General features: G+C 50.2%; 2 protein-coding genes and 1 non-coding gene across 6 annotated transcripts; 2 read left to right on the forward strand and 1 right to left on the reverse strand.

Annotated features, from left to right (window-relative positions):
* Positions 1-511: 511 nt before the first annotated feature.
* ERCC1 (ERCC excision repair 1, endonuclease non-catalytic subunit) lies at positions 512-15982 on the forward strand. 4 transcript variants are annotated; one of them, XM_072966847.1, is made up of 10 exons: positions 512-623; positions 1094-1205; positions 2192-2407; positions 5747-5850; positions 6661-6760; positions 7765-7841; positions 14055-14154; positions 15240-15311; positions 15512-15580; positions 15873-15982. In XM_072966847.1, the coding sequence occupies exons 2-10, from the start codon at positions 1113-1115 to the stop codon at positions 15924-15926; spliced, it is 885 nt and encodes a 294-aa protein (XP_072822948.1). In that variant the 5' UTR covers positions 512-623; positions 1094-1112; the 3' UTR covers positions 15927-15982. The 4 variants fall into 4 exon arrangements, with proteins under 4 accessions (XP_072822948.1, XP_015098449.1, XP_072822951.1 ...); XM_015242963.3 differs by lacking the exon at positions 512-623 and adding an exon at positions 721-835; XM_072966850.1 differs by lacking the exon at positions 512-623 and adding an exon at positions 740-760.
* On the forward strand, positions 11797-11985 carry LOC116282295 (U2 spliceosomal RNA). Its single transcript, XR_004191791.1, has one exon. It is a non-coding gene; the product is annotated as a U2 spliceosomal RNA (small nuclear RNA).
* Positions 15809-18494, reverse strand: POLR1G (RNA polymerase I subunit G). Its single transcript, XM_006208703.4, has 3 exons — positions 18211-18494; positions 17694-17835; positions 15809-17521 (listed from the first exon to the last, which is right to left on the reverse strand). The coding sequence occupies exons 1-3, from the start codon at positions 18242-18244 to the stop codon at positions 16102-16104; spliced, it is 1596 nt and encodes a 531-aa protein (XP_006208765.1). The 5' UTR covers positions 18245-18494; the 3' UTR covers positions 15809-16101.
* Positions 18495-18507: the final 13 nt, after the last annotated feature.

The raw sequence follows: 18507 nt of genomic DNA on the forward strand, positions 1-18507 counted from the left end.
CTTTGGGGTCTCCTGTCCCCGCCCTGCCCACTCTGGGTCGTCACTGTTTGGGAACGGGTCTGTCTCTCCCAATGCGCTGTGAGCTCCAGGAGGGCGGAGCGGGGCTATCGTTATCACTCGTCACCACTGTGTCACCAGCACTGCCTCGCACAGAGCTGGGAACAGAGGAGGCTTTGGGGGAATATGTGTGGAATAAGTGAATTGGGGAGTGAGTGGGGAAACTGAGACCAAGTCAATGGCAGAGCTGGGATTCAAACCCAAGTCTGTACTGAGAGAAGGGACCTAGTTTGATCTCCTGCCATCTCTTCTCCACTAGCCTAGAGCCCGGGCACACAAGAGGTATTTGAAATGTAACTGCTTGGCAACCAGAGCCACTCAGGCCCAGAGCCACTCAGGCCCAGAGACGCATAGCTCTTTCCAAACCAAAACTCCGCAGTCCTCCACAACCATTGACAGCTGCGCGGAGACCGCCCCTCTCCACGCCCTACCCCTTAGGGGAACGATGGGAACGGGGTGGCGGGCTAGAGAGGCCGGAAGTGAGGCGAGCCTACGGCCGCGCTAGCCACACCGGCGGTGGAACGCCTCGATCTCCCTCCGGTCTTTCCTGACTCGGGGGCGAGGAGGTGAGTCCACCGGACGCTGAGCTTTCCGGGCTGGGTCAAGAGGGGCGGGGGGCTGTGACTGCTGTGGGGATTGGCAGCCGTAGAAGTCAATCAGTCGTTGCAGTCTCCGAGAGATGGAGCGAGGGGAGGGCATCCAGGTAGGAGCCCTGGCGGCGGGGCGGACGGAGGGTCGGGTCCAGTGGCCGGGCCTGGCGGACGGAAGGCGGAGAACAGTAAGGGCGGTGCGAGTAGAACGTAGGGGCCCTGAGGGGCGGGAGAATGGAAAGTGTGGACCGGTAAGGGGCGGGGCGAACCAGAGGTGGAGGCTCGATGGGGCGGGGCTTTTTGGAACCTGGGGCTCTGGGTGTTTGGAGCTGGACGCTATGGAGCCCTGGAATTTTGGAGGGGAACGGCTTTGACTGGGGGTTCATGCTGGGGTGATGGAAATGCCGATGTTTCACTGGCTTCCGTCTCCACGTCTTCATTTTCAGGCCCGTAAAGGACTTTGCGATGGACGAAAAGGGAGTGCAGAAGCCCGCTGGCCCTCCCACAAGAAAGAAATTCCTCATACCCCTGGACGAGGATGCGGGCCCTCCTCCTGGGGTAGGACTAGGAGGTTGGGGGACCGCTGGGAGGCTTGTGGGGGTTGTTGGAAGGAAAGGGGACAGGAAGGGGCCTGTGGGACCACAGCGTGGGTTAGGAAATGTTGGCGCCTGGGTTACTCTGAGAAAACAGTCCTTTGCCTTCTGCAAGTCTCAGTTTTTGTTATCTATAAAATGTCGTGGTTAGGAGGGCTGAGGCCGAGGCCGGAAACTGGCAGTCAGGGAGTAGCTGATATGTTTTATGTGGCCAGCACCCTGGTTCTGCAAGGCATGAATTTATTGCTGATGTTAATGAATTGGAAGGTCTTGCAGTTGAAAAAAGTCTGCATTCTTGACATCTATGGATAAATCAAAGGGTCTGGCAACAGTGAGGTCTTTTTCCCACAGAAACACAACTGGCTAGTGCTGAGTACTGGCTGCCACTTGTGTGCTGTGAAGAAAAAAGAAAGTAGGCTAAGGATGGGGGAGAAGAGCTACCTTAGATAGGACAGTTAAGGGAAGGCTTCTCAGAGGAGGTGATATCTTTGCAGAGATGTGAAAGAGGTGAAGGAGTGAGCTATGTGACATCTGGGGGGAGAGGGAACAGCCAGTGCAAAGGCCCTGAGGTCAGAGAGAACCTGGTAGGTTTTAGGTCGGCAAGAAGGCCAGTGGGGCTGGAATAGAGAAAGCCAGGGGAGAGGGGTAGGAGGTGAGGTCCTTGAGGTAAGGAGGCAGGGACAGATATTTCAGTCTCAAAGGCTAGGGTGACAGCTTTGGCTTTTACTCTGAGGCAGGAGCCACCTACGGGCTCTGATCAGAGGAGGGACATGATACGACTCAGTGTAGGGAACAGACTGTGGAGGGTAAAGGCAGAGGCAGGGAATTGGTGAGGAGGTGACTGCAGTGGTCCAAAGGAAAGAAGATGGTAGTTGGGACCTGGGTAGAGGCTGAGGAGGCAGAAGTAGCTAGAGCCAGATTTTGTGTGCCCTCTTACATCTCTCCCCACAGGCCAAACCCTTATTCAAATCCACACGGAGCCTGCCCACCACGGAGATCTCACCCCAGCCGGCCCCTCAGACCTATGCTGAGTATGCCATCTCAGGACCTCCAGGAGGGGCTGGAGCCACACACACCATGGGGCCAGAACCTCTGGCAGGAGAGACCCCCAACCCAGCTCCCAAACCAGGAGCAAAATCCAACAGCATCATTGTGAGCCCCCGGCAGGTGAGGAGGGGGATAGAGAAGTGGGGCTTTGGGGTTTCTGGTGGGAAACGCAGTTGTAGGGATGGCATCCTGGTGGGCAGTGGAAGGCAGGTCTGAGTTCTAGACACTGTGCTCTCAGCAGCGCCATCTCTCCATTCATCCATTCAACTGCCATGTGTGGGTTTAGGATGCCTCAGGTCTTAGTCTGTTCTGGCTGCTGTAACAAAAATACCGTAGACTGGGACTTAAACAGCAAACACTCATTTCTCACAGTTCTGGAGACTGGGAAGTCCAAGATTCGGTTTCTAGTAAGGACCTTACCTGCTTCCTGGCTCACAGCCATCTTCTCACTGTGTCTTCACAGCGTGGGAAGGGGTGACAGAACTCTCCGGGGTCACCTTTAAAAGAACGCTAATCCGATTTATGAGGCCTCTACCTTCATGACCTAATCACCTCCCCTCACCTCCTAATATCATCACACTGGGGGTTAGAATTTTAACCTATGAATTTGGGGGCAACATTATTCAGTTCATAACACCCCAACTCTTCTGGTTGTGGGGGATGTGGCTGTTCATTGCAGCTACATTTTCTGTCCCCAGTTTTGTCCATTTATTCAAAAACTTTTGAACGTGGGCCCAAGTTTGAATCCTGCTCTGCCACACAGTGCTGTGTGATCTTGGGCAAGTGACTTAACCCATCTGTGCCTTTAAAAATTTTAGGGGGTTCAGGGGAGAGTATAGCTCAGTGGTAGAGTGCATGCTTAGCATACATGCAGTCCTGGGTTCAATCCCTAGGACCTCCATTAAATAAATAAATAAACAAACAAACAAATAAATAAATAAATCTATCTTAATTACACCCCCCTCAAAAAAAACCAAAGAAACAAACAAAAAATTTAAAATAAATAAATAAATAAAATACATAAAATGGGGGTTCACCCACATATAATCCACATATGTGGTCAGAGGTTACCTGATGCTGTTCTAGGCTCTGGGGATAGCAGATAAAGTCTTAGTCATGGATGGAGCTGGCATTCTGGAAGGGGGAGAGGATGGTCTACAAAGGTAATAGGACCCAAGAACATGAAAAGATACTCAGTATCCTTTTGCCATCAGGGAAATGCAAATCCAAACCACAGTGAGATACCACTTCACGCCCACTAGGATGGCTTGAATCAAAAGGACAGACACAGATAAAGAAACAACAATTAAAAAAAAAAAAAGGACAGACAGTAACAAGGCTTGGGAGGACGTGGAAGAATTGGAACCCTCACACACTGCTGGTGGGAAGGTAAAATGGTGTAGCCACTTTGGAAAACAGTCTGGCAGTGTCTCAAACGTTTAGATATAGAGTTACGTGACGACCCAGCGATTCCATCTCTAGGTATTTATACAAGAGGAATGAAAATCCGGTCAGCCCACTGCAATGAGGGCCAACTGTACTATGCCATCTGCAAAACTATGCCATCTGCAAAGTTTAATATTGAAGGGGTCCTGGAACAGTCCCCTGTGGATTCTGAGGGATGACTATACGTCCACGCAGAATCTAGGACACAGATGCTCACAGCAGCATTACTCACCATAGCCAAAAATTGGAAACAACCCAAATGTTTGGCACCTGATGGCTTTTTTCACTTAGCACAGTGCTTTCGAGGTTCATCCACGTATCACATTCATTCCTTTTTGTTGCTGCATAGTATTCCATGGTACAGACATGCCACTGTTTGTTCATTCATCCATTCATGGACATTTGGGTTTATACTTTTTGGTTAGTGAGAGAAGGCTGCTGTGAACATTTGTGTCCAGGTTTTTGTGTGAACATAGGTTTCCACTTCCCTTGGGTATTTATCCAGGAGTAGATTTGCTGGGTCATATGGTAACTCTGTGTTTAACTTTTGCAGGCACTCTCAAACTGTCTTCTAAAAGGCTGCATCCCACCAGCAGTGTGTGAAGGTTCCATTTTCGCCCTCTCTTTACCACTTGTCATTGTCTTTTTGATTTTGGCCATTCTAGTGGGTGTGAAATGGACAAAATAATCCTTGAAGATTGAAATTGGGTCCTGCCCCTCCCTCCGTTGCCCAAAGCCCTTCCCTGGCTCCTGGTGCCTCAGGTCCAGATGGCCCAGAGCCTGTGGATCTGGGGACCCCTGCAGACCCTTCCTGCCCCAGCTGCCCTGACCACCCCACACCCCACCACGAGAGCAGATCCCACAGCCTTCGAGCTGAATTCTACTTCACTTGGTCATTACACCTTCACCCCTGAGATGCTTTTGTTTAATGGCTGTTTTCCCCCCAGGAGAGCAGGGATCTTTGTCCTCTTAGTCATGGCTATATTCCCAGCACTTAGACACACTTAGACGCACTCAAATTCTTGAATAGATTAGAGTTTGACTTGCTTAAAGAATTTTGGTGTTGGGAAGTGGGAGAGGTATACCTCAGTGGTAGAGCACATGCTTAGCATACATGAGGTCCTGGGTTCAATCCCCAGTACCTCCATTAAATAAATGAATGAATGAATGAATGAATGAATGAATAAATAAATAAATAAGCCTAATTAGCTCCCCACCCCAATTTAAAAAAAATTAAAAAGAAAAGAATTTTGGTCTTGGACTATCAGGGTAGAGCCTGAGAGAAGCCTACTAAGCAGATACCAGGCTGTGGGTGGGCGTCTGACATGGAGGGTCACAGGCCACAGTGAGAAGCTTCCCCCTAAGGGCACTGGGGATTCACAGCAGGGTTTAGAGCAGGGGAGGGTCATGTTTGTGCTTTAGGAAGAGCCCTCTGGCTACTGTTTGGAGGGTGGCCAGGATGGGACACCACCAGGGCAGGCAACCAGGAGGAGGTGGGGTGGGGGCCATGGCAGTGAAGAGGGAAGCATTCATGGGCGATGCTTAGAAGGGAGGTGTCCCACCTCGGGGAGGAGGGGGAGAGGGAAGTGTCTAGGACAAGGCCTGGATCTCCGGATGATGGGGTGTTCCCTGAGTTGGGGCCCAGAGCAGAAGCAGGTATAGGGGTCAGTGCTGAGTGCAGTGAGGTAGACACCCAGGGACAGGTGTCCAGGGGACCACAGGACACACAGATGGGGGCTGGGGGAGAGGGCTGAGCTGGAGGGACACTCAGGGACCCTTCAGTTAGGGCCTGAGGATTGGTGGGGTGACTAGGTCAGAGCCCCAGCACCAAGAACACTCCAGGCTGAGGAGGAGGAGGGATCTGGGCAGAGGAGGAGAGCGCAGCGGGAGAAGCCCCAGGTGCGAAGCAGGAGGAGGGCGGGGAGGTGCTGAGAAGAGGCGGGGGAGAGGGGTTGGGGTGGCAGTGGTCCCAGGGTCACCATGCTAATGGGTCGGTCCTTCCTCCCTCCCCAGAGGGGCAACCCTGTGCTGAGGTTTGTGCGCAACGTGCCCTGGGAATTTGGTGATGTGCTGCCCGACTATGTGCTGGGCCAGAGCACCTGTGCCCTCTTCCTCAGGTGAGCTCTGGGGGCTGCCCCAACTCAAGACGGCCTGGGAGGGGTGTGCTCCGGTGTCCTGGACCTTTAGATGGGAGGCCTCTGGGCATGGCCCTGTCGGCTCGGCCTCGGTCTGACCCTGTGTGAGAGGAAGAGATCTTGGCCTCGAAGTGCCTGGAGCTGGGGCCCGTGCCTCAGGGTCTGAGGGAGGAGGGGGCCTCATATCCCAAACTGGAGCCAGGATGTCTCTAACCTTCATCACAGTTAAACAAGTTTCCCTCATCTGCTGGAAACCCCTCTCCAGATGGAGTCAGACAGGGGAAGTGAAACTTCTGAGTTACTGTCCTCCCTGCAGGGTGTGAGAGCTGGCAGCTGCTGGGCAGAGATGTCCCTTAGTTCCCGAGGGGGCAAACCCCTGGGTTTCCCCACCCCCTCCCTGCCAGCTCCCTCTGAGGCCAAAGCAGACAGTTCCAGGGATGGGCCCCGCTTCACAAGACCAGCTGTGCAGCTCCCCCCACACCTCCCATACACTTTCTAGTCTCCTATTCTCCACCTGAAACCCAAGGGTCTACTCTTCCTCAGTGAAGGATCCAAGGGTCCACCTTCTGGGGAGCCAGAGCCAGGTGGCCCTCACTGCCGGTCCCTGCTGTGCCCCTTCCTTGAAGGGTGACCTTGGGCAAGTCACTTAACCTCTCTGAGCCTCAGGCACCAGCAAGACTGTCTGCCTGAGTTCCCCAAGCCCTCTGCATCCCACTGAGAGGGAGGAAGGGCTCCTGGACTCTGGGGGAGACCAAGACCGCCCAATCCCTCCCTCTGCCTGCCCCCACCCAGCCTCCGCTACCACAACCTCCACCCAGACTACATCCACCAGCGGCTGCAGAGCCTGGGGAAGAGCTTCGCCCTGCGGGTCCTGCTCGTCCAGGTGGACGTGGTAAGCAGGGGTCATTCCCCCGCCAGCCTCACCATCCCCATCTGTGAAATGGGTAGTCTTGGGTCTCTTGGTTGCCAGGTGGACTGTTGAATCCCTTTCAAAGAGAAATGCAGGTTGAAACCTCAATGGGGAATTTCTTACATCTGAGGGGGACAACTGTATTGGCAGGGGGGTGGGAGGGTAAAATTACCTACCCCCTCCTTCCCCACACCTGCTTCAGTCAGTCCCAGCCCTCCGCCACGTGAAGATTTCTGAGATGTTTCCTCCTCTCTATCCTCACAGCCCGGCCCTGATCCAGGCCCTTTTCTCTCCTGCCTGGATCCCTGCTCCAGCCTATTCTCTCATCTCATGGCCTCCAGCCTCGACCCCTTCCATCCTTACAGCAGCCAGAGGGGTCTTGTAGAGCACACACCTGATGCCTGAACCCCTCCATGGTGCCCCAGTGCCCTCCATGGTCCATGAGCCCCTGCATGACCCAACTGCTGCCCAGCTCTCCCGTCTCATCTCTAGGCTCCCATGTGATCACCCTTTGATTTCACATCCTCCATCCCATAGCAGTGAATTGTAATTGTAATTCACTCAAGCCCTCTTTCCTCTCCTTTCCTTTGCACACACTGTTCCCTGTGTCTGCAGTTCCCTTTTCTGCTCTCCTTTGCTGTCCTCCCTCCTCATCCTCCTTCAGGTCCCAGTGCAGATGTCCGCTCCTCCAGGAAGCTCTCCCTGATCCCCCAGGCAGGATAGATGCTCCTCTGGCTTCCCCACCCCAGCCACTCTGGGTCATCTCTGGGCATGGGTCTGTCCCCCTCATCAGACTGAATCCCGGGAAGGCAGAGCCAGGGCTGTCCCCATAACTGCCGGGTCCCTGCATAGGTTGGGCACCAAGTCAGAGATTAGGGAGTGTCAGTTAAGTGAAAGGCTCTTGGCATCCTAAGATGCCCTGTTTTCAAGACTATAATTGCTTGCTTTCTCCCAGATCCCTCATTCTGATTTTCTTTTCTGCCCAGAAAGATCCTCAGCAGGCCCTCAAGGAGCTGGCTAAGATGTGCATCCTGGCCGACTGCACCCTGATCCTTGCCTGGAGGTGAGATGGGCCTGCTCCCCCAGGTCAGGCTCTATCCTGAGAGTCATTTGCCCTCCCCCACCCACCTCCCGTGAACTCCCTGTGAGCCTGGGCAGGCAGTGCCTCACTGGACCTGTTTCTTTATGTGTAAAATAGGGTCTTCACATCTTTCTTGTAGGGTTGTAGGCACAAAAGCAGGTCATAGAGCCAATTTATAGGACCATACTAGGCACTTAGGAGCTAGACATAAAATCCTGCTGAATAATTAATTCCAAGTCTAGCTTTCTAAAGACCATTAGACTGGTTCTCCATATGGAAAAAGACAGCCCTTCCTCACCCCGTAATCGAACCTGAATCTTGATAATTACAGACACAAGAAGAAAAACTACAGTGAAAGTGTTAGAAGAAATCTTATAAAGTATATGTATTTATTACGATCTTGTGGCAGGAAAAGTCTTCCAAAGCAAGACCCCAGAAGCCATAAAGGAAAAGATTGGCTGATTTGAGAAAATTTAAAATTTAAAACTGCCATATGGTAAGAGATACTGTAAGCAAAATTAAGAGACGAGTGTCAAACTAAGAAAATCCTTGCTATCTATAACAAAGACGTAAGATGTCTGGCTTATATATGTATATATAAATTATATTTATACCGTTCAACTATATTTAAATGTTTATATTCATACGAATATATTTAAAGATATCTATTATACATTTATAAAGAATCTCCTACAATTCAATAAGAAAACAGTAGTCCAATTTTAAAAAGTCTTTTGTGGATTGCCAAAAACACATGAAAAAATTATCAGCCATAATTCAGCTTATCCAGAAAAAGTAAATTTTTAAAAAATGAGATGCCATTTTTCACCCATTAATTTGGTGAGTACATCAAGATGGTTAATATGAAATAGGCATGTTTGATTGGCAGGAGACTTGACTGGCTATTAAAACAGAAAATGGAGGGAGGGTATATAGCTCAGTGGTAGAGCGCATGCTTAGCATGCACAAAGTCCTAGGTTCAGTCCCCAGTGCCTCCATTAAATAAATTTATAAATAGGTAAACCTAATTATCCCCCCCAAAATGATAAATAAATACATAAATATTTAAAAACAAAAACAAAACCAACCAAACAAACAAACAGTAAAAACAGAAGATAGACACGCTCTTCAATGCAGAAATTTCTGCGTAAGGAATGTCTCCTCTTTGATGATCCCTGCCTGTGTGCCCAAATCCACAGTGATACCGGCCTTCCCAGCACCATCGGTGCAATAAGTTGCAGGACCAAAAAGCATGATATTTTAACTTATGTATAAAAGGCAGGAGGGGGAGGGTATAGCTCAAGTGATAGAGCACATGCCTAGCATAGATGAGGTCCTGGGTTCAATCCCCAGTACCTCATCTAAAAATAAATAAATAAACCTAATTACCTACCCCTCAAGAAAAAAGTTTAAAAGAATTTAAAAAAAAGGAAGGAAAATGAACCATGTTTGTGAACAGATACAGATGTGAATAAACTGGGGGTACCCCTGAGGGGAGGGGACTTTTATTCTCTGTCCTTCTGTTTTCTTCTGAATATATAATGATTAAAGCTTCTCTTTTTAAAGAATAGGTAACATACTCACGCAGTTCAAAAATCAGAAGTGATTTATATATAATAAAATATAGTACAGTATAATATAATATAATATATACTGTTTTTATATCTTTTAAATACTGTATGTATGTATACGGTTTGTATACAAATGGCAATTATTTTGCTGAGAAATCTCTCTTCTGCCCCTCCCCTCCCACTCCACTCCCTTTACCCTACAGGTAACCATTGTTGTTAGTTTCTTGGTTTCCTTCCAGTGTTTCTATAAATCGAAAACACATGTGAAAACATCTTAATTTTCCTTCTTAGACAAGAGGATAGTGTGTATATTGTTCTGTGCCTTGTGTTGTCGTGTCATTATGAGGAGGTCTGTTCTAGATCAGTACAGAGAGCCGCCTCATTTTTTTTTACAGCTATGTAATATTCTAATATGGTGTTTGCATTTAGAAAAACAAATCGATTTTTTAAAGAGAAATTTTAAGCTTATAGAAAAGTTGATTGCAAAATACAGAGCTCCTGCATACCCCCCTCCCCCTGCATACAGTTTCTCCAGTTATTTTTATCTTGTATTAGTGTGGTACGTTTGTTACAATTGGTGAACCATATTGTCATTATTTTTAACCAAAGTCCATACATTAGGGTTCACTCTTTGTGTTGCACATGCTGTGGGTCTTGACAAAGGTATGATGTGTCCATAATTAGTGTATCCTACAGGACAGTTTCACTGCCCTAAAAAGTCCTCTGTGCTCCCCACTATGTATCCCTTTCTCCCTCTAACCCCTGGCAACCTCTGATCTTTTTACTGTCTCCATAGTTTTGCCTTGTCTAGCCCTCAATTGTTTTTTTGGGGAGGGTAATTAGGTTTATTTATCATTTTTTTTAGAGGAGGTACTGGGGATTGAACCCAGGATCTCGTGCATGCCAAGTATGCACTCTGCCACTTGAGCTATACCCTCCCCTCTGCCTTGTCTAGAATATCATATAGTTGGAATCATGCAGTATGTAGCTTAAATAGAAAAATCCACAGTTCTTGTGTGTAGGGAAAACCCAGTTTCTTATCCTGTGATGAGATATCCTTTACTCCTCACACAAAACCCTTCACCTCTGTGTGGAGGTTTTTTCCCACAGCAAGCAGTTCTCTGCCAGCTGGGTGTCCTGCTCAATTCTGACACTGTCTTCCCGGAGATAGCATCAGATCCCACCGCACACAGCACTTCCCCACCGCGCACACACACTCAGACGCCAGGCGCGAGCCCCGCTAATCCCTGTGCTTCTGACCAGCTGGCCACAGGTCAGAGCTTCCAGTGACCACTTCCTCAGGTTTGATTTTGTGCTAGAGTGGTTCACAGAATTTGGAAACATTTACTTCTGTTTACCAGCTTATTAAAAGGTATGATAAAGGTTGGAGATGAATAGCCAGGTGAAGAGATACAGGGTGAGGTCTGGGAGGGTCCCGAGTGCAGGAGCTCCTGTCCCTGTGGAGTTGGGCTGCGTCACCCTCCCGGTGTGGATGTGTTCATCAGCCTGGAAGCTTCCCAAAACCCGCAGTCATGTTGGGATTTTACAGCGGCGTCTCACGTAGGCATGATCAATTATTAACTCTTACTTCCAGCCCCCTCTCTCCTCTGGAGGATGGGGTCTGGGGCTGAAAATTTCAAGCTTCTAATCATGGCTTGGACTTTCTGGCTATCAGCCCCCACCCAGGAGCCATCCAGGGACACCTCAGTGGAACAAAAATGCTCCTAGTACTCTTACCATGTAGGAAATTACAAGGGTTTGGGAGCTCTGTGCTGGGAACCGGTGTATACTTTCTATTGTCTCATGGTAGCCTTTTCAGATTGGCTTCTTTCACTTAGCAATGTGCTTATAAGGTTTCTCCATGCCTTTTCATGTGTTGGTGGTTCATTTGCTATCATCGAATACTGTCCCGCTGTCTGGATCCACGCTAATTTCCAGCTGTCTAGTATTCTGCCATATACTTAGATAGATGGACCAGGCCAGGAGGACACTTGGGTAGGTCCCAGGCTTTTGCTGTTACCAGCAATACTCCCGCCACTGCCCTGAACCCCAGGAATGAGTTTTTAGGCCGAAGGGTAAATGTATCTGTAATTCTGTGCCCTCCCTACGGCTGTGTTACCTCTATGCTGCTTGACTTTTTGGAAAAATGTATTTATGTATTGGCTGTATGTTAAAACAAAAGCAGGTATAAAAATTGCTCTCTTTTTACTGTGGGAGGCAGCAGTTTAGTATTAGGAGCCCAACTGGGTCAGGCAGACCCATGGAGGGAGCTGTCTCCCCTCCTTGCCAGCTGGGTGATCTTGGGCAGGTGACTCAATGCTACTGGTCTCGTTTCCCCGTGTGTAATGGTTTGAAAAAAATAAGTAATCTCTTCTCGGCCTTTTGGCTAAGATCAGGTGTAGTATCTTCTTATCAGTTTACTATCTGATACATCCTCTATCCGAGGACAATACAGTAAATGGCTTTTGGGAGCAGGGAGTTGGAATAGGAGCTTGTTCCGTCCATTCCACGCATTGACCTGGTACTGCAGTACTTTCAGGAATGGAGCACCCCTCTGGGGGGAAAAAAGGAAGTTTGCAAGATAGATTCAGTAGACGGTGTTTTCTCTGGTAACTTTCCACTCCTGGGAGCTTCCCTGGCCCTTAGACAGAAAAGATGCGACAAGATGCACCAGCCACTTCACGCTCTTAATGGCTAGGTGTAAAGTTGGGCGCAGAGTGTTTTCCAACTGCAGTTTCCTGGAAGGCTCTGTCACCCCAATTTTGTCACCTGTATGTCACTTTGTATCTTTTTGCTGCTGTCTTGCTCGCTATGGTAAAAGACGGTGTGCTGGTTTTCTTCCTTATCCCTTTAAAACTCTGGGTGTCTGTTTTTTTCCCCCATCGTTGCCTCTAATTTCCCCAGAACTGTAAATCTTACCCACAATCTAAGAGTTTCTCCTCTTACACACACACAGAACGAAAGAAAGAAAAGAAAAGAAAAGAAAAGAAAAGAAAAGAAAAGAAAAGAAAAGAAAAGAAAAGGGAAAGGAAAGGGAAAGGAAAGGAAAAAGGAAAAAGGAAAAAGGAAAAAGGAAAAGGGAAAAGGAAAAGAACTGCCTTATAGGATCTCTCAAGGGAGCCCAGAAGCTTCTGAACATAAAGAGCTTTGGACAGAGTGCAGCTAGGCCCCTACAAGGGAAATACTACCCATGTGTTTATATCCAAACTATGGAATATTTTGGAGCCCTTAGGTAAATGGGGTTGAGCTCCGTCTGCGAATGTGGAAGGAGGTCCTGATTGTACTGTAGGAAGCAAAAGTGAAAGCAAACGGTGTGACCGGATATAGGGTGCTAACTTGGTGTCCTGAACAAAATGATTAATAATAGTAACAATAATAATCCCTGCTGCAGTGAGAGGAAAGCGGCAAAACCCAGGGAAGAACACCAAATTTTAAAAATGAATGTTCTTTTTAAGAATGTAAACCATTGTTTGGTGGGGGAGGGTGCAGTTCAGTGGTAGAGCGTGTGCTTGGCATGCACAAGATCCTAGGTTCAATCCCCAGTTCCTCCATTAATTAATAAAAAAATAAACCTAATTATCTCCCCTCCACACACACAAAAACCAATATAAAGCAATGTTTAATCAACAAACATTGCTCACTAGCTAACCTTTGAAGGCTAAGAGAATGCCTCAGGATAAACACCTTATTTACTTTCACTCAACTCAATATTCTCAAGTTCCGAAGAGAAAAAAGGCCAGCTTTTTCCTGGTGCAAATAAACTTGGGCTCCTTTACTCTGCACACAGACAGACCCTTTTAGTGATTTCGTTGTTCCATCTACCTTTGAAACAGTTAATTACATGTCAAAAAACAAAACAAAACAAAACACTAGTGCCTAATGTGAAAATTAATGGCAATTATTAAGTTTTGTGAGTTGCCATAAAAGATGCAGCAGTCAGCGCCTGGAGCTTTCCTTTTGAAGGCGCTTTCAAAGCTTCATTTTTCTCAGTAGTGAGAGCTGAAAGCTTCATGAGGTTGTCTTCCTGTGGCTGAGAAAATAAAGTGTATTTCTGGGTTTTTTCCCTCTCAGACCCAGTGCAAATGCTCAGTGTGCTGACCTCCCTCCCAGAATAGCTAACATTTCTTTCTTTTTAAAAAATTTACTTATTTATTTTTTGTTAATGGAGGTATTGGGGATTGAACCCAGGACCTTGTGGATGCTAAGCATGTACTTTACCACTGAGCTACCCTCTTCCTCAGCTAACATTTTTTAAATAGGCTTCTAAGTGCCAGACATGGTTCTGAGCAGTTAGAAAGAATGGACTTATTTAATTTGTCACTGGCATCCACCCCACTTTACAGATGAGGAAACCATGGCCCAGAGAGATGAAAATCATTGGCCCAGGGCAGCTCAGATGGAAAGGCTCCCAGTGGGTCAGGCTCCTAAGCTCTGGCCCTTAGCCAAAGAAGATGTGTAAAGATGCACCTGTCCAGCAAGGGTTACTGAATCAAGGGGACATTTAGGACAGTTTGCAAAAGTTAATTTTTCTGTGTATTAGAGTTTGGAATTCTTAGCATCAGCAAATGAAATTAATCTAGAATATGACCCCCCCCCCCCGGCTGACTGATGTCTCTCACCTCAGCCCCGAGGAGGCCGGAAGGTACCTGGAGACATACAAGGCCTATGAGCAGAAGCCGGCAGACCTCCTGATGGAGAAGCTGGAGCAGGACTTCGTCTCCCGGGTGAGGCCACCTCACCTCCCTGGGCTTCCCCCAAGCTGCTTCTTGGGGGTTTAAGCTGCAGTTCTGATTTCAAGTCATATCTCTCCTCCCCCATCCCACCCTCAGCTTCCGGTCTCCTCTCCCACCTAAATAAGCATAAACCTGACCCTGCCCTCTCCAGCCCAGATCCCTCCTGTGGCTCCCCAGTGCCCTCCCATTTCTGTCGCTTCTCTGTGTGCCCATTCTGTTCCCTCTGCTCAGTCAGCTGCCTGATCCCATCTTTCCCACATCTCAGCTCTGATGCTTCCTTCTCCAGGAAGCCCTCCCAGATCCCCAAGCCAGGTCAGGTGTCCTCGGTGGGCTCCCTCTGTCCCAGCCCTGCCTGTCTGGGTCTTCATATCTGGAACTGATCTGTCTCCTGCACTGGACTGGGAGCCGCCAGAGGGCAGGTCTGGGCCTATCTCAGTCCCTGCTGTGTTCCCAGCAGCACCGAGCCCTCAGTGAGTGCTCAGGGAATATCTGCTGAATGAACTGTTGAATCTGGGCTCCAACAAGAGAGTAATGGTGGTATCCACAGCCACCCCTGAGGTGGGTACTATTAGGAACCTGATTTGCCTGAAAATGGAGGCCCAGAGAGGTCAGTTCCCTTGCCCAGGGTCTCCCAGGAAGTAAGCAGTGGGGTCTGGTTTTGAATCCAGGTCCACTCTAGAGCCTACGGTCTGCCTGGGGCAGAAATAACTCAAGATAAATGGCATTAACTTCTTATCACATGATCAGCACCCTCTCAGCTAGTTGGGGGTCACTCTGAGATGACCTTTTAATCACCAGAACACAAAAATCAGGGGTGGGGGTAAAGCTCAGTGGAAGAGTGCATGTTTGGCGTGCGCAAGGTCCTGGGTTCAATCCTCAGTGTCCCCGTTAAAGGGGAAAAAAGTCTTTAAATATTAAAGCAAAATCAAAACACACACAAAAAATGGCACTTATCAAGTGCCTCCTGCATGCAGGGCAGTCTGGAGACACAGCAGTGACCCAGGGCCACCCTCAGAGGCTCAATCTTGTTCTCCTTTCTTCTTCCAATACACCTCCACCCCTGCCCCTGCTTCCAGGTGACTGAATGTCTGACCACTGTGAAGTCAGTCAACAAAACGGACAGTCAGACCCTCCTGACTACTTTTGGGGTAAGGAACAATTTCTTTGTCCTGACAGACATTTCTCCCCTCCTGCCTTTTCAAGGAAGCCCCTCCCCCATCCTTCTTGCCTCCCCTGTCCTCCCCCAGGACCTCGCTTTTTTCTGGGAATACCTCACACTCTCCATCAGCTGGGGCAGGCTCGAGTTTTGTGTTCACCTCCCCTGACCTCTCACTCCTACCTTCCTCAGTCTCTGGAACAGCTCATAGCTGCATCTCAGGAAGACTTGGCCTTGTGCCCAGGCCTGGGGCCCCAGAAGGTAAGAGCCTTGGGAGTGGGCTTGAGGGGGTGGGGGCAAGAGGGAGCCCCAAATAAATAGGCACTCAGATCCCAAAGTTCTGAGGTTTTGGAAGGCCCACAGTGCCTCTCCTACAGATGGGGAGAACTGATGCCCAGTTCTGGGATAGAAACCAGGTCAGGCTACTTCTCTCCTAGCCTGCAGAGTCCTCTTCTGAGAATTTGGAGAAAAAGAAGCAAAAGCCCACTCTGATGTATCAAACAAATGGCTCATTTAATGACCAATTTCTCTTTTCTTTCTCCCTCCCCTCCAGGCCCGGAGGCTGTTTGATGTCTTACATGAGCCCTTCTTGAAAGTGCCCCGATGACCTCAGCTGCCAAGGAGGCTCTCGGTGTAACAATAAAGCATTTTCCTGGTGCAGACTCCCGTGGATGTGCTGGTGCGGTCCCTGGGAGGGTCCCTTCTCTGCCCTCGCCTTCTGATGGCCCAGGTGGCCACCTTCAGCTTGTCTTAGTTGCAGTCGTCAGTCTCCCTGGAGGAGACTAGGCAGGATCCTGCTGTGGCTTCTTCCGCTTCCTTTCCTGTCCCATGGGAGCTGGCTCCCTAGGCTCCGAATTCAGTGGTGGCTCTGGCATCTCCTCCTGGGACACTGTCTCTGGCACCTGGCTTTCCTGGCCCCGCTTCTTCCTCTTCTTGGTGGATGCTGGGTCTGCCTTGGTCTCAGGCTCTCCCGCATCCAACAGCTCAGGCTCCATCATCTCACCTTGTGGGTTAATCATCTCAGTCCCTGGCTCTGGTGGTTTGTGCCCTCTTTCTTTCTTCTTCCTCTTGGTGGATGCTAGAGCTGCCTGAGACTCAACGGCATCTGGCAGCTGAGGCTTCATCACCTCTTCTTGGGGCTGCATCTCTGGCCCTGGCTCCACCATCGCGTTCTGCCGTTTTTCTTTCTTTCTCTTTTTGGTGGATGCCAGGGCTGCCTCAGCCTGAGGCTCCACTTCCTGCGGCAGTTCAGACTCCATCACTTCCCCTGGGAGCTCCAAGGGTTTCATCTCTGGCTCTGTAGCCTCAGTCCCTGGCTCCCTCATCACTCTGGACCCCTTTTCTTTTTTCTGCTTCTTCGAAGATGGCGGTGGGATGGCTTCCCCCTGTGGCTCCAACTTCACCTGCAGCTGAGACTCAACTATCGTCCCATCCACTGACTCCATCCCTTCTGTCCCCTTCTGCCTCTTCCTCTTTTTGGTAGGGGACAGGACTGTCTCTTCCTGAGGCTCAGTTTTAACCATACATTCCAGCTCCACTGTTTTTTCTTCTGTCTTCAGCATCCCCATTTCTGGCTTGACCATTTCTACCTCTTTGGGCTTCTTTTTCCTCTTCTTGGTGGTGGATGGGAGCAGCACTCCCTGGGGCTCCAACGTCTCAGCAGCGGGCTCTGTTGCCACCGGCTCTGTCACCTCCAATTCTTCCAGCTGCTGCTTTTTTTTCTTCTTCCCTACATCCATCTCTGGGGATCCCAAAGCTGTGTCCACCTCCAGGGCTCCATGCTCATTCACTGCCTCCTGAGGAACTGAGGCCTCTGGCATATGCTTCTTTTTTTTTCTCTTCCCCAAGGCCGGTGACTTCAGTGCTGAGACTGACCCAGGCCCTGTGACTGGTGTGCTGCCTCCAAAGGCACAGAACCGAGGCCGCAGGCCAGGGGGGATTTGTGGTGGGGGACTTGTAGGAATGGGCTGCAGCAGGGTCCCTGTTGGGGCTTCCTGGGGACCCTCAAAGATCCTTAGGCTGCCGTGGGGGACTGGGGCACAGGTGAGGCCCCCTCCTGCCTCCGCTGAGGGGGCCAGCAGGGTTGCTTCTCCTCCAGCCTGGGGGCCACTCCTGCTGAGGACCCGGTAGCGGTGCCGCTTGCCTGCCAACTTGCCCTTCACTGTCTGGGAGCCAGAGAGAGGCACGAGCCGCCCATTGAGGCTGAGGGGAGAAAGGGGGAAGACAGAAGCTGGGTCAGATTCTTTGAGTGGGACAGGGGAAAGGAGCTGAGAAGCAGCATTTCTGGATTCCCCAGGAAAGCCCTGCTGAATTTCCCCCAGATTCAGTCCGTACGGTGGGGAGTATTCCCGGAAGGTGGCATGGGACCACTCACCAGTCTGGGGCGAAGTCTACAGGGGCCTGGATAAGCCACAGTTCTGTATCTGGGCCCGTCAATGCCTCCAAAGAGAATCGGCTGTGCTCTGAGGCTGGGGGCGTCGCAGTAAAGTTGGGGGGACAAGAAAACCGAGCAGCACCTGCAGAAGGGGAAACCGGGGGTCTGTTGACACTTAACGGCCGGTCTAATCCTCCAAGGCGCCCATCGGTCCGTCGGCCCCAACTTCTTGACCGCCCCAATCCACTCTCCACATCTTTCCTCTCTCCGGCCTGTTCCCCAAAGGCGCCTCTGTTTCCGCCGATCCAACCCTCGTTCTCTCCGCCGGTACTCCCCCGAAAGATATCCTCCCTTCATCCGGAATCCCCCCCCAAACCCTGCCAGTCCCTGGGGGACACACTCTCCGCAGGTCCTGTCTCCGAGGATGTCCCGTTTTCCGTCTGAACGCCGCAGGGCGCCCCTTTCTCCTCCCGCCAGCTAACTCTGCACCCCGTCGACCCACAGTGAAGCAACTCACCGCCGGATGGGGTCCCCGCCGTCCCGGGACCCATGCCTCACATAGACCCAGCAGCCACAGCCACTTAGGCCCCGCCGCCGACCACGTGGAACCAAAGGGGTGGGGCCTCACCTGGGAGGGTCCATGTGGTGCGGGGGTGCGGGAGCGCGGGAGGGTCGCTCGGAGACCGCTCTCTCTCTGAACAAAAATGGGGGAAATTTCCACTCGTGCAGAGCAGACACCTGAGAAAGATATCTTTTCCAAGAAACTTCTGCTCCAGAGATCAGCTGATTCGCTGTCTGGCTGGAGTTAGAGCCG

The sequence above is a fragment of the Vicugna pacos genome, chromosome 9 (genome assembly GCF_048564905.1).
Source record: "Vicugna pacos chromosome 9, VicPac4, whole genome shotgun sequence".
In the NCBI taxonomy this organism is placed as follows: Eukaryota; Metazoa; Chordata; class Mammalia; order Artiodactyla; family Camelidae; genus Vicugna; species Vicugna pacos.